Source organism: Dromaius novaehollandiae, chromosome 5 (genome assembly GCF_036370855.1).
Source record: "Dromaius novaehollandiae isolate bDroNov1 chromosome 5, bDroNov1.hap1, whole genome shotgun sequence".
Classification (NCBI taxonomy): domain Eukaryota; kingdom Metazoa; phylum Chordata; class Aves; order Casuariiformes; family Dromaiidae; genus Dromaius; species Dromaius novaehollandiae.
In genome coordinates, this window is record NC_088102.1 from 6,621,072 (window position 1) to 6,636,477 (window position 15,406).

The 15,406-nt window shown below is 42.0% G+C and overlaps 1 protein-coding gene across 8 annotated transcripts in view; it reads left to right on the plus strand.

Moving 5' to 3' along the window:
- Positions 1-3,561, plus strand: part of KIAA0586 (KIAA0586 ortholog) — a 74,747-nt gene extending 71,186 nt beyond the window's left edge. For all 8 annotated transcript variants that reach the window (XM_064511896.1, XM_064511893.1, XM_064511898.1 and 5 more), the window contains one exon: positions 3,134-3,561. In XM_064511896.1, coding sequence (XP_064367966.1) covers positions 3,134-3,279 — 146 coding nt within the window. In that variant the 3' untranslated portion in view covers positions 3,280-3,561. The remainder of the gene's footprint in view (positions 1-3,133) is intronic.
- The last annotated feature ends 11,845 nt before the right edge of the window (positions 3,562-15,406 follow it).

Consider the following 15,406-nt stretch of genomic DNA (forward strand, 5'->3'; position numbering starts at 1 on the left):
TACTGTACATGAATTTGTTATAGATTGCCAAGCACAGGAAAAATTCCTAATCTGAAATCTGACCTTTTCCATCAGCAGGTCACCAAGATGTTTTCAGTCATTGTTGAGTTTCTACCAGTCAAGGACCCTTATGCACTTATTAAGGGTGTCAGTTTTCACAGTTTATATGAACGTATTCTATGGGATGGTGACAATGAATTTGGAGAAATGGAGGTCAGCTGAGGTCACAAGTTGCATTTATTGGATTTTAACAAGGAAAATTTTTATAAATACAGCTAAGTAGATGATTGCAAAATTGTCCTGAGTACTTCCAGAGCTGCTAAAGAGGAAAAAAGCTGTGGAGACTACCTGTCTCCCTGCTCTGTACTGCTCTATGGAGTCACGGAATTTTCCACTTTGTTTTACTGTATATCAGAAGATTATAAGCATCATTGCTATTTGCATATTTGTGGCTGAGGGGTTTAATCTTGAAGAAGAAAGCCTCTTAGTATTGGTTATGAGCTGCTCTCTGTTGGGGAGTGGGGGAGAAGTAAAATGGAATATCACATTGGTAGTTGGAGCTGGCCAAGGACTATAAAAGCACTCTCACGATGAACAGCCAAAGGCAGATACAGACATCAGTAACTATTCATGCTTTATAACATACGTGTGAGCATAAATACAAGCATTTAAGCCTGTGTGCTTGTTTATGCATGTATTCCCATACACATCTCCATATGTATATATGAATGTGTTTTATAAAATGTATGCACTGTGCATGCCAGAGGTTAGATTAAGCAGGAGGTGATAATGGTAAAGCAGATGTGAGAGTAACTTAATAGCTGCATCTCTGGGCCCGTGTAGAGTTCGAGGACTAGCAGCCTCCTGTGCTGGAAACTTGCAGTCATGAGGCAAAATCTCCTGTGGAGCTGAAATAGGATATCCATAAATTTTTACAGTTAAAATGCTGAAAATCTAGGTTGTATGTTTTCTTTGTGTATCTAACAAAGTCGAAGACTTCAGATTTCTGTATTTTTTTTTAAGTGTTTACTTTGGATATTTTTTAAGCTAATCTTTAAGGATAATTGGATAATCCAGAACCAGGTAACTTTTCTGTCGAGCAAGTAGATGGAATTATTCAGTTGATTTCTCTGTGCTTTTAGTGTTTTGCATCCAACAGAAAATTGAACTGTAGTTCATCTGTAGAATATATTTGAGCCTGTGTTTGGAAGAATGTAGACGGTATGCTATGGTCTTTCAGCACCCCAGATTCAAATACTTGGGAAGTTACTACAGACCCTTGGGATCAGGAAATATTCTTTTTTTTCCTTTTCTTTTTTTAAACCTGAAAACAGCTGTTGAAACAATGACATCATGGAGTGTGGCATGACTGTGGAAATTATTAACAAAGTAAAGCTTTGATAGCCTCGAACTACATACAGTGTCAGAGAGTATGCAATGGTTTGCTTTGGTGTCTAGGATGATTTACAGAGTTTCCTTGGGCATTACACACTCATATCTTTACTGTGTGTCAGCTTCACTTCTGACCAAATAAACGTATGTTTTTCTTCTGTTCCCATTCTGAATAACCTATTTTAATCGTGCAGACATGGTTACAGACTAAGCTCGTGGAAGTACTTCTGGAAAAACAAAACACACATGTGACTTGCACATCTTTGTGGTGTTACCATAAATGTACTTTTGAATAATGTTCAGAAGATGTAGCGTTTCTCGTGTATTCTTTCTGATCGCGTGTTGGATTTGCCAACACAAACTTTGGCAGCTGTGCTTTGTAGAGGGGGTTCGGGCGGGGAGCGAAGAAAGCTGTACAAATAGTGAGAGTAGGCTGGTGAAGCTGTAGCCGTTGATTCTTGCAAAGTCCGTAAGTGGTTGTAGCAGGCGGGTGATGTGCCGATTCCTTGGGGACACAAAAATTGTCACTGTGCTCTTCCTACCTCTACGGAGCCCTGCCTTCCTGAGATGCAAGAGGCTTAGCTGGCACAAGTTGTTCCACGTACTGGATTTAGTGTGTTTGGCCCCATTTATTTTTGACTTCTCAGGCAGCTGTTTTAGCATGAAAAACACCAGATGAAATTTTATTTTAGCAGTTGTTTTTTTGTTGCTTTAATTAGTCATTTGAAGTGTGCTTTGCTACAAGTCAGATGAAAGCAGGTTACTACTGCAGTGACATAGTAGATAATTAACTGGGGTGAAAGAAAGCCTACTTTTTTTTTTTTTTTCCCATTGAGAAACTAGTGTTTTAATTACTTAGGTGGCTGGGCTGCGCGTGGGCTTGACCCCAGGAGAGTCCTACACTGCACAGGGCCAGAAGGCCGAGACCACAAGAAGGGAGAACGTCGAGGTGCCATCTCGGGCTTAGTGGAAGATAAACGCGGCTTGTAAAGTTCTGCAAGCCGCATCTCCTCTGGGGAGGATTGATGCATTTTTTTCTGGTGTTCGCTGTAGGATGAAAGAAGGGGGATGACCCACAAGGAAGCAGCAACACCCCATCACCTGTCAAGGAAGCAAGTTGGAGAAACAGCCCTCTAATAGGAAAGAGATAAAGCAACTTCTCACTTGTATTTTGGGCAGCTGAATTGCTGATAGGGTGCTTTTCCCACAACACATATAGCCAATAGCTTCAACTTGTATTGCTTTGCTTTTTATGATTGTATGTAGATATGTGTTATAGAGAAACCTTAATGTTTTCTAAGGATTTGATGCAAATAGACGTGCACATATGGATGGAGTTTAGAAATACTATTAGTGTCTGCAATATCTCATTTCTTTTCCATGGAAAACATCAGCATACATGTTTGAAGTAGTTCTATGCCTACTGGAGATTATATATACATATATATATATATAATGTGGGTGTGTGTATGCATGCACATGTGGTGTGTATGTATGTAAATACCACACTATATATTCTCAGATATTCATGCCTTTGTTATCTGATAAAGAGGACTGTGGTGGGTAAAACAACACCCTCTGAACTATGCCTCAAAGATATTGCTGTATGCTGATTTTGGACAGTAAGGGTGTCTGTATCTTTATATTTTGATAAGGTGACACAGTATGGAGATGAATCAAGTAGTTAAATGATATATGTTATAGATTGCAAATAATGTGTTTTATTCTGTTTTTATTTTAGGAGAGGATGCTGTCCTGCATTTAAATTCACATGTTTCTGCAGCAAAGGTGTCAGTGAAGCTGCCTTCTGTGAATATAGATAACCAAACTAGAAGTATCAGCAGTATACATGGGGATTCAGATTCTTCAGGGGCAGATACATTTTAAAGCTTGTGGCTTTATATGATAGTTGCTGTCTGAAGATTTTATCAGTGGTACATTTTGTATGCCTAGTGTGCTAGTCTGGATGTTTCATGAAAATATCAGTCTTTCAATACTGTTTATTTTCTACTATTTTTCCTTATAACTTTGATATGATTATGATTGTAAATTTAGGCAATTATTCTGTTTGTGAATATAGCAAATATTTTTAAACAAATAAAATGCCACTCTATCAGAATTATTGCGAGTTTAAGTCAATAAAGGTGAAGGCTAATATGTACAAATGAATATGAAAGTGATCAGTATTAAAATCTGTGGTAAGATACTCACTGTTGGAAAAAATGTTTGTCAGTACTGTCAAAATGTGGAGCCAGAGGAAAATGTATTTGAAACCAGGGTTTGCAAGAAAACTGTTCTTCTTAAATACTTTCAGAGCTTGTTCATCCTTAGAAGACTGCTAGCACAATAAGACAGTAGTTCAAGATTGTGTGTACAAAGGACCATCAATGTTTGTATTGTTTTAAGACACATTTATTTTTGTAACTGTTACAAGAATTTGTCAGCATTTTGATGTTTGTTTCCCTAAAGATTTTTTCCCCATCTTGAAATGTGTCTGAATGAGAGATTGTATGCATAAAGTCATTTGCTTACATTTGTTTTATGTAAATTCCTTCTTCTCATGAGAAGGATCTAGCTGCCACAGTCTCAACCCGCAGAAGCCCAGTAATCTCTAGTCAGAAATACCGTAGTAATAATTTAACAGCAAGAGTGTGTGAACACATCATTGCTGCTCTCCAAAGGACTGCTTAGTTCATTCATTGCTTCAGTCAGGACAATGTTGTCTGCCCCAGGCAGCATCTACACAAAATAAGAGGAATTCAGACATGTTCCAAGCAAGAAAACTAGGAAAGGAGCTTTTTTCCAAGCAGGGCAAGCTCAGCTTTTGCTCCATTCCTCATCCAATCCAAGTTTTCATGGGATATCTCTGGAAAATCTGAGACAGTGTGGCACTTTTAAAGACACGTAGCATGAAGTCATCTCTCAAAAGCTAAGAAAAAATATTCCTTTTTGGTTGACTTGTACCTTGTTGTGACATTGGAGCATATAACTCCATTTGCCACAGCTTCACTGCATCCCCTAATGAGAGGCACTGTGTTGTTTCAGATACTCATAACCATGAACAGTTCCCATTACTCTTATTTTATGGAGCCTGCACTGATTTCATTTCTTCTTAACAGAGAAAGATGAGAAGTTCCTCTTCGTTTTATTTTGGTCTCATTCACTACAAGGTTCAGTTGGTCTGGCTGCAGAATCTGCAAGGATAAATGGAACAGGAGAGAGCTCAAACCATTCAAGGTCAGTAATATCCAAAGTAAAATCCAATTTTATAGGCAGTCTCTTTAGCACCTTATAGAGTTGTATTCTTGTCCATTCTGACAGACACGTAGATAGCAGATTTGGGTGTGTGTAGGGGGGTAAAACTGTGGCAGGCTTCATGCAAAGTAGAACATCACTTTTAATAATAATAATAATAATAATAAAAGGTACAGATGAAACAGCATTATTGGGATTTGGTTTCCACCATGCAATTTCCTGAATGTTTTCTCTAGTGTTAAAGCTGCTCTACAAGTTCTCCTCTGCTGCTGGTGGCTTGTCACAGTGTATCTGCTTCGTTGTGCTGATGCAGCTGTCTGTGGAATGGTACTGTAAATCAGGTTTTTGACATGATTAATGGTTTAAAAAACAGCAGCCTTTTCTGGGAAGGTGGAGATGTTTTTTTAACCTGCATCAGTTTGCTACAGCATGGCATCAAAGAGATGCACTGGAACAACTGACAGGAGAATGAAATGTGATTGGGAGGGCAAGAACTTTTTAAACCAGCTTTGCTGCAAGAGCAAACTAAGCAACTGAGTTCCAAGTGCTTTATGAATCTGCTAGGTTTTTTGTGATGTTAATCTATAATTTAGATCCCTTTTATTGCAGTGTAAATAACAAATGAGCTATACTGCTCTTGTGCCCAGAGCTGTAGGCCCAGAGCAGAACTGCACTTTGCTAAACAAAGTACAGTAATAGGATCGAGAACATTTCTGCTCCAGCCAGCTGACAAACTAAGTATAAGACAAGAGACAACAGATGGATACACAGGCAAGGAGAAAGGATCAGGAAAAAATGAGACAACCCTGGCCAGTGGGAGAGGCCATTGTCTCATTGTACTGGGGAAATAACTGTGCCACGTTTTACTTTCAGCAGTGCTGATCATGACACGTGTTTTTCTAATTCTCTTGGGAACAAATGCATTAAACTTGAAGGTATTGTCATTGTCACTGACTGACTTCTACAGAAATGTACTGAATTTTTAAGCAAATAGATCAGAAAATGCCCAGTGAAGACCATTTTTCAGACTGTTTTCAAAACTCCATATAGAGTTATGCTGATTGACACAGGTTTATGTTCTCTCCCAACTTGACATGACTGGTGGGTCTTTTTGGAAGCATTTTGATGCTTGGCTGTGTGGTTCAAAGATCTGGTGCTGGTAGGGATTACACTGTGATGGTGGGATGTGCTAAGTGTCCATCCTCACTGCGTTGTTCCCCTTCAAGGACAATTTGTGAGAGGTGAAGAAAGTGCAAACTATTTGCTTTTCCTTCCCCCAAACTGAAGTATCTTGCCACATAAACATAAGGAAACCTCTGTAATTCTGGCACCCTGTGCATAGATCATATTACAAGCAAGTATTTCTAATCCTAGGAACAAGCTAGAGGCTAGGGGGAAGGGAGGGGGTTGCTTTGTTTTTAATCAGACTCTCCATTTTGCCTTTCAAATGGAAAAAAATGCATCTTCTAGAAATTTACCTATTCTTTACTATTTCTTACTTTTGGATTTAGTCTTGTATTTCAGATTCCTGTAAATAGTTTTCCGGAGTTTGAAATGGTAAGCACATGTTCTGTGAACACAGCCCAGCCGTGATAAGGAATTCATCTGTCTGTGTCTCAAAGTTCCATTTCGTTTCTACAGCTTTTATGGTTGAAAATGCACATTTCTCATGGGCACTCATGGAACTGAAACAGCATGATTTGCAAGCTTGCTAAATGGATTTCTTCCAAGCAAGTCATTGGGGTATGTCATCAAAGCTTAACAGCATCAAATAGAATTCCATCCAGCAGAAGTATTAAAAAACCCACCTCTATACAGCTATATTTTTCCGTTAATTCTCAGCAACATAGAGGTGGGGGTGGTGGGTTGTTATTGGATTCCAGGAGTGTCGTGTGGAAACCAAAACCCTTGCTTTATTTCTTGATTCAGCTAAATTTTTGGTGAAGCTTTCTTGAGTCTTAAATCAGGAAACACTAAAATGAGAGTATTTGTTAATGGATTGCACTTGCAGTATATTAAAGTGGAAAACTGAAATGTAGGAACTGTTTGTTTTTGCAGGCCATCTTTTTTTGTCTTTGGTAAGTAAAATGAAGCAGTTTGGAAGTAAGGCACTCAAAATCCGATTTTTTTGCCTCCTGCCTCCCATAAGTAAAAAGGGAGATGCAGTATGATGGTGGCAGTAGCAATAGAGGGAATGTGTAGATCAGCAAGGACAGCACACAATTCCTGACATAGGTTGGGAACCCCATTCCCGGGCCAGTAGAGACTCTTGGGACAGGACTTCAGCTATAAACTGGTAGTTCATCTGATGCTAGTGTCACCCTTCCCCTGTTTAGCTGAGTTATGTTGTTTTTCAGTAGAGGTAGCAGAGAATTTCATGTGCAGACTTAATCTTATCTAAATTGTGGGAAATTGGGCAAAGTGAGTTTTTCTTATTGCTGTTCACTTTCATAATTCAGAGATGGAAGTTGTCAAAATTAGCTGCTAAAAACATGCACTGACTTTCTGAAGTGCTTTACAGATCAATGCAAGAGAGTATTTCAGTCCTGTTTTGGTAAAAAGGTACATGCCAACCTTCTCCCAGTGAATTAAATACTCAGGTGTTTAAAATTACATATGTATAAAAATTTGCTGGAGCCCAGTCTGAAATTTGGGCATTTAGGGGCTGGAACCCTGCAGCTATTAAATGGCTCACAGTTAACACTAGACACAGGAGTTTAAGGCAGAAAGGCAAGAGGATTGTGTTCTAGTGAATTGGTATGACATGAGAAGTTCATCTTTTCTATACATGTCCAACATTGTTTTCTCATGTGTAGGACTGAAAACTTCTGCAGAATCATGTTTGTACTTGTGATATTTGCCCTGGGACTGGTGGGGAGATCTGTTCCTATAGGGCTCTCTTTCTCTCCCTTTCTTCTGCTGCACTCCTGAGTTAGATCAATGTTATTTCCTAAGTTGTCTTTAAAATATTCCTTATTATGCTTGCATGTTGATGCCTCTGCCACCTTCCAGCACTTGGATGTGATTTTACCTCTTTGGTCCTGTGGATGCAACTGTATCATTTACCCGTATCTTGATTTTGTAGCATCTTTGAGCATCTTCCATCATTGCATGTTTTGACATACTCTTGTTTCTATCAAGATAGTGGTACAATTATTTATAAAATGATGAGGTGATGCTAAGGCAGTAGGAATTCTGGCTGCTTCTTCATGGCTTCTTCAGCTAGGTGAGGTGGTTCTCTGCCTCTCCAGGGTGGTTCTTTTTCTAGTATCTCATCACAGAAGCAGATTAGGGAACTGCAATAGAAGCTTTTGTCAGAATTTTCTGTAAAAAATGTGGAAATCTCACTGCACTGACTTGGCCAACTGAGCAGAGGTCATAATAATGTTCTAGGCCCTGCTCCTGTAATGGCAATAATACAAACACGCAATACTGTGTCTGTGCTTCTGTATGTGTGGTAAGAAGGTGCGTTTGCTGCCAACCTCTGCCCTGAGAGATGAGTGCAGAAAATGGACTCTTCTGGTTTGGGGGTTATTCTTCTTCTTTGTCCATTGCTTTTTATTTAGGTTAGAAACCAGAAGGCAAGAGAGAAGTCACATCAGAAGTGTGATCCGGAGTGATGCCTCTGAAGCCCTTTGTTGGGTGGATGGAAGTCAGCCCAAGAAAGGGCTCTCGTATGAACACGTGCCTTTTCACCCCTCCATAGAGCCTGCTTGGAGCAGAGAGGTGTCACTTTTCTCATCGGTCTTCACCCCAAAGGCCCGTAGATCTTTCAGGTTGACCAGTCCTGCGCTGATGCTGTTGAGTACCTTGAAGGGATACACGAAGACCCTGAAATGGCTCAACTGAAAACCAGTGGGGTTCTTGCCTGTGTAGTTCCCGTTGCAGGATGAGGGCAGTTCACAGAAAAGTAGTTGGGAACAACTGAGAGATGCAAAAATTGGAGTCATCTGAAGAGTTGACCAAGTGCTGAGCAAAAGAGTAAGTAAAAGCCAGGCTCCCCTCTAGGCAGCACCTCCAGAGAGTAGTAGTCTTGCCACGACTATCTACCCTGCCCAGTGACCTGAACCCCCAGCCGCATGCTGAGAGGGAGCTTGGGGAGCAAGGCAGTGGGCGCTGCTGGCAGCAGGACAGGGCACTCCCTGGAGTGCTGGTTGTTATCTTTCTGCCCTGGGCAGGCACAGCAGTGCGTCTGTGTACTGCTGGCAGTGCAGGTGGGGTCATTTCCCTGCTCTACTATCTCAGCTTGCTGATTTCTTGGTGTCAGCTGATAAATTCACCCCAGATTGGTGCCTGTTTCTTAATATCTGTACAGTTTTACTTCCCCTACAGCCTATTATCACCTTAATAGCCGACTGTTTGATCTCCATGTAAAAATCTTGCCACTGTAATGATGACTTAGAGCTTATTTTTAATGGGTTCTGGGAGATACTTCTTGCAGTGACCGGGGATTTTGCTGGGTGAATGGCATCTTGTCATTCTTTTTCCTTATTTTTACTCTGACAGTCTTGGAAATTGTCTGTGCTCTTCCTGCATGATGTGCCCTTGGAGAAGGGCATTCAGCATCCTGCATCTGTCACATAAATACCATCTTCCGTGTTGCAAAGCTGCTACTCCTTCCCTGCTGTTTCCTTAATCAGCACCTATGGCAAAGCAGCAGGCACTGAGTCACTGATCAAACATGGCACTTGCTGTGAAACCCAGCATCTGCTTAAACAGCAGTTATGTCTGTTAATGTCAATGGTTTAATACAGCTTTTTAGGCAGAATTCCCTGCCACTGTTATCGGTAGGTGTTTGTGTTCCAGAACCCAGATCAGCACCTGGCATAACGTGGTGCTGGGTATGGTACAGCAAGGGGTTCCTCCTGCCCCACAAACTTGGCAGATCAAGCATGAGGGGAATCTCCCGTTCTGTGCTCAGGCTGTTGTGCCGTTGCCTCTTTCTATGCCAGATACTCAACAGTTGATTTTTTTTCCCCCCTCCCCCAGTACGACTGGGAGAGATCAACCGAATAGAGCCATCTTTGCAGTAAATATCTTTTCTTCTTTTTGCAAGCAGTTGTACTATTGCCTCTTCTAAATTTCATATGTATGTTTTTCAGGGCAGGGGATGCCAGTGATTTTGGCTAGGTTCTTACATACTTTTATTAGAATGATACTAGCTAGTTTGTGCAGGTCCTGCTAAAACCAGGAGAGTACAGAGAGACGGTACAGTGCCCACACCACAGAGAGGAATCCTTGTGGGAAATGAAGAGCAGGAGAGTGGGTAGGAGGGTGACAAGTCCCTCTTTCATGCTAGTAGGAAGTTTTGCATCTTCTTGCTGGATTGTTTGAAAGGCAAAGATCCTTCAGGCAGGAACTGTTTTTTTTCTTTTCCCTGCACTGGGCCAATTGTACAGACAGTGCCCAATAAATAAGAGGAAAGGACTGCTCATCCCTACATACCTGGGCTATTTTTGTTCTTATCTTAATTGCTTCATTCTCACAACCCCCACTCAATCTTTTCAGAAAATTGGAGCCTCGAACTTCATTCCAAGAACTTGAGGAAATCTCATGTCTCCCTGCCATTTTCCAGCCTCTCATCCAAAAGAACAAACCCTATCTCTCCCTGCCTGATGCGGTCTGAATTTGCTCAGGGATTATCTAAACAGTGCCACGTGACCCATTCCTCTCAACCACTCTACAAATGGGAAAGCATAAATCATGTGTCCCTACAAATAAACACAACTGGCAAGATGTTATTTTTCTCTGTCTGAAGTCACACCAGTTCTTTAATGTGCCGCCTCTTGGAAGCATGTCTGTTCGGAGAAAGTACAACCATTATAATGTATACACATTGTTCTTCTGCCACTTTTTGTTACAAACTATAATGGGATCTGCACGCCAGAAACATTTGAAGTAATGCAGCCAAGTGAATACCTCTTGCTGTTTTCACTTCTCTTCTCCAACTTGGCTTTGAAAGCCGAAAGCATTCCTGCTTGTAAGGAAATGAACAGCCAGCTAAGAAAGGGAAAATCCTAACCGTGAAATCCCAGTGGAGCTTAATGCTCAGACTTGTGACTTTCAAGCGTCATGTTATTTTTGGGGGGTGTTGGGACATTACCCAAATTTAGTTTTGAAAATATTCTTTGTAAACTGCAGAAAGTTCTTGCCTTTAAAAAAAAAACAACTCTGAGCTGAATGCATTAAAATACTTCAAAAATAGGAGATGTTTTTACAGTTAAACCTTGTCTGGAGTTCATTTAAAATAATCGTGTTTACATGGAGGTGAATTAGTGCACAGAGCTCTGCCAATGCCTCAACTGTAGTTAAAAGTGCACAGCCAAGAATTATAATCCTGCTAATTAAGTCTGTGAATGTTACACTCGGAGCATGTGCAAGAATCCAGTGGTAGAAAGCCTGTTTTGGAGGAGGAAAAAAGCCCAATCAATCTTTAATTGGTGCTGAACCTTGGAGGAATGTTCTGGGGGAAATAAATGATGGGACCATACTTTGCCTTTCATTACAAAACATCTGTGCATATGTGAAAGAAAGCCTATATGGTGGTCCTGTTGCTGTGTCTTCACTAAGGGTGGATTTCAGTTTGCCCAGCTGTAAAGATGTTCACATCTCTGCTAGGTCTCAGGACATCTGTATGGTCTGTGGAATAGGTCCTCTAGGATGTGAGCCATCACACCTCTCGGAGGCATCTCCTTTAGGGTAAGTGGGCTCTTTCCCTTCACCAGCCAAAGGGGAGACTAAGTTGCAGTGATCAGGAGGTAGTAGAGATGAACCCGTACCAAGTGTCATTTTCTGATAGTGCCGTTGGCGTGCGTGCCTCCAAGTGAAGAGCCCTTGTCTTCCAACTTTTGTTTTGGAGGGCTTTGAAAAGAGCTGGCTGCTAAAATAAATATTTGGAGTTAGCAGTGACCTGGATGGGTCTCAGCTAATGTTTGACTGTTCCACTCCCTTCCTTCACCCCAGGGCAAATCTTAAAAAACTTCTTAAAGCAGTTCATCTCCTATTTTGAGTAAGGACTGTCTGCTTGAAAGTGAAATCTACTTACGAAAAGAGTTACGCATCTGATGTGTATATAATAGATGGGAATGTCTCCGGCATGTCCGTGCTATGTGGTGTTTCTAGGAGCCTGAGAAAGCATTTCTCTCACTAAAATTTTTTCTGGCAGGATTACCTCCCAGCTAAGGCCTGTGAGCAATTGCAGAGAGGAAAGCCTTTCAGTTGTGCTTTGATGGTCAAAAATGTGGTTGCCTTGAGTGTTGGCTGATAGGAGAAGTAGTTTTATTTCAGGCAGCCTCTGGTGTTGCTTTCAGCTGATCAGTAATTGAAGCTTGTGGCTGTCGCAAGCCCTCTCCTGACCCTCAGCTTGTCTCCTATCTCCGTCTGCTGATATTTCACTGTTATCTGAGGTGCTTTTCCTGCCCAGGCTCCCAGCCTGGTTCTGGTGGCTGGACTGCCTCCCTGCCAGCTGGGATGTGCTGCGGCACCTGCCCTTTGCTGCTCTGCGAGAAACCAAGGGTGCGGAGTCTGGTCGCTACTCCTTGCTAGAAGTTCGGTCATCGCGGTCTTCATCGTTAGCGTGCCCTATGCTGCCTAGGAAACATCGGCTACAGAGAAGAAGCTCCCAAATGCATGCTAAAAAAGGAGTTATAGGGAAAAAGGGAGAGGACAAGAAGGAGGGTTATAAATTATGCTGACGAGAATATAAAGCAGATAAAGTAGGGGAGTGCGTGTTGGCAGCAGAGTGGCCCTGGGCTGGGTTCTCACTCATTTTGGTCTGGATCCGTACGACCGTGAGATCTATTTCTCCGAGTGGGACTAGGCTGGAGAAATCTCAACAAGATCAAAGCCAGATAATTTTATTACAGCAGTCTGCAAGTTTCTTTTTTTGTGGATATTATTGCCACTTAATGTAGGGGATCAAATTCTCAGCCGATATAAATCTGCATGTAGCGCCTTTGACTTTTATGGTACTACAGCCATTTAAAGCAACTTGTGATTTACTGTGTTTGTATTAGCACTCTGCATGGATGGTTCCCAAACTGTGGTCTGCAGACTACCGGAGTCACAAACCACCGGTATGTGGCCCTCAGTTATGTGTTTGCAGTCGCCTCCATAGTATGTTCAACTAAAGGCTTAATTATTAAGACTGCCAATACTTCATGATGGATTTTGTGTGTTGACAGCAGTCTGTGGTCCAAGAACTCTGGACTCCATTGCTCTAAACACTTTGCACTAATTCATTAGTTTTTAATTTGTGTAAATAGAGATTCTCAGTATGTTTTTGTTGTTGCTTGTGGGACTGGGGAAGGTCTTTGCTGGTGCTAGCAGCTTTACCAAAAAATTTGGTTCTTCAGATAACAAATCTTAGGACTGGCAGCTGAACCAGGACATGCTGCCACTTTAATGAACTGTAAATTTAGAGCATCTTAGCACACTTGAAAAAAAATATAAATCATAGGTTACTTCTAATTTTTTTTTTCTCCCAAAGTGCACAAGTAGCCAGCCATTAGGTTTCTTGCAACTGTGACAGGCTAATTGTTTCAAAATGGGGCTATATTACTGCTGAACGCTGCGATGCGGGATCAGATAGAACATCTGTTGCTGCAGAATGCTGTGTAGAAACATCAGTTCTAACCAGAGATAAGCCAGTTCGAACAGGATGTGAGGGAGCCTTACAAAGCTGAGAAAATTACTGTCATGACAGCTGTAAAACCAAAAACTCGTCGAGCTGCATCACGGGAACGTTTCTCTTAAACAGAAGCAGAGCGCTGAGCTGCATTGCTATAAAGTGCACTGCAGAGCAGGGAAACACAGACGTCTTGCATAACATTTACTGGCATTATAACATTTCATTCCAGTTCCTGTCTGCAAGAGCAAATTCCTAAATGAGATCAGTTAGTTGGGAGTTCAGATAATTTTCAAGTGCAAATGTGAGACAATTGTCACAGATTTTTCTTCTCCCCTGTAGGCATCTGCTTGGGGGCACTGTCAGAAACAGCACAAAACTAGATGGATTCAGGGTTTGGCCTGTACAGACATTATGCTTCAATTTATCTGCTATTTTTATAGATATTTCTGTATCTTGCTGGAGCCACAGCTTTGTTAGGGAAAGGGCTTCCCCGCCCCCCCCCCCCCCCCCCCCAAGAAGGTGTTTGGCATAACAGGAATTATTAGCTGTGATACTTAGTTTTTGCATGTGAGATGAAACATCTGAAGAAAACAGCTCTCAGAAACTGAATTGTTTAAGTGGTGGAAAGCTGAACTCTTGCTGCAAGGGGGGACCGAGATAAAAGTAATGCATGCACTTCTGACACAGTCCAAGTACCTGATCACACTGTTTTTCCGTGACTTTGTTTTTGGGAATATATGAACTGTCTGGGTTAATACTACTAGTAAAACTCACGCAGTATCAACAAAAAATGGAAATTTTTAATGTAAAAAGTTAAAAGCTTGCAAAGATTTGGGGCAATTTGAAAAGAAGCTCTTAAAGGAGCAAGGCCTGGGACAAGCTTAGAATTATGAATGTGTTTTGGATTACTGTGTTCAAGCCTCAGTTTAACAAGATATTTAAAATACGTGCCTACATTTAGGCACAAAAATATTTGTAGTGACTTCAGTGAGACCTGTCACATGGGTAAATTTAGGCATAGGCTTACATGTCTCACTGAATGAGAAACTTAGAAGGTGTCCGTTTCCTTCCTCGTCCTCTGCAGATCCCAAATAGGAACAACTCAAACCTAAAATAAATCCCATTTGAGTACGTAAAGCAGATGAGCACAAAAACAGCAATAAATCTTACACCAGTTCTTAAATCTTGATGATCGCTAATCAGATAACTCTTCCTCCCTCTGACAAACTAATGCATATAGTGTTTCAGCTCCCAGACCACATGCTGGTATGTGTAGATGTATTATGTGCTGTGCTGGAGGGCGGTGAGTGTATATAGCATTTTAGAATTTGGGTTGTTCAGTTAGGAATAAAAAGTTTTTAAGCTATCTTTCCTGAGAACTATTATTTAACAGGGAGCTTTTCCATTCAGCCAAGAAATGCTTCTTTGAAAGTGATGTTGCTGCAAAGCCAGTTTGAGAGTGGATTCTTGGTGCTTCTAGTGGAGATGAAAGAAAATGATTTCTGCTGCCGCTCCCTGTCCTCTTCTGCTGTCCCAGCGGGAGGAATTCATTCCAGATGGTGAGGGTGGGTGGGAGCTGCCTGCGCTGGAAGCACGGAGGTAGGTACGTGCCGTTTCTGGGGAGGACCTGCGAGGAGGAGCGCACGCTGGGCACCTCTCCTGGGGAATGGCCAGAGGACAAGCAGGCCAAAGCCCCACCACCAGCTGAGCCGGGCTGGGAAACGGCTTCCTGCTCCTCTCCCTGGCGGTGTCGCCTGGCCCTTCTCCTGCTTCCTTCGGAGACCACCGGAGGTACCGGAGGATGATTTACAGTCTCTGGGTTTGTGCCTCACGAGAGGGCTGGGACTGAACACGCCATGTGATTTCTTGCCAAATTCACCTGAGCTCGGACAGACGTGCACAAGGTCCGTCCTGCCCCGGTGCCGGTGGAGGCACCTCTCTCGTGGGCGAGCATCCCCTGCCAAGCCGAGAGATGCTCAAACCGCCTTCCCTCCTCATGCAACAGAGCTGGCTGCCAACCTGGCTCAGCGCCCAGGCTGGGCACCCCTCGGAGGTGTCCTCTGCCATTTAAAAATAGCACTTTAAAATCTGAGACACAGCTGTGAATAGCCTGCTGGGCTGGAGCACGTC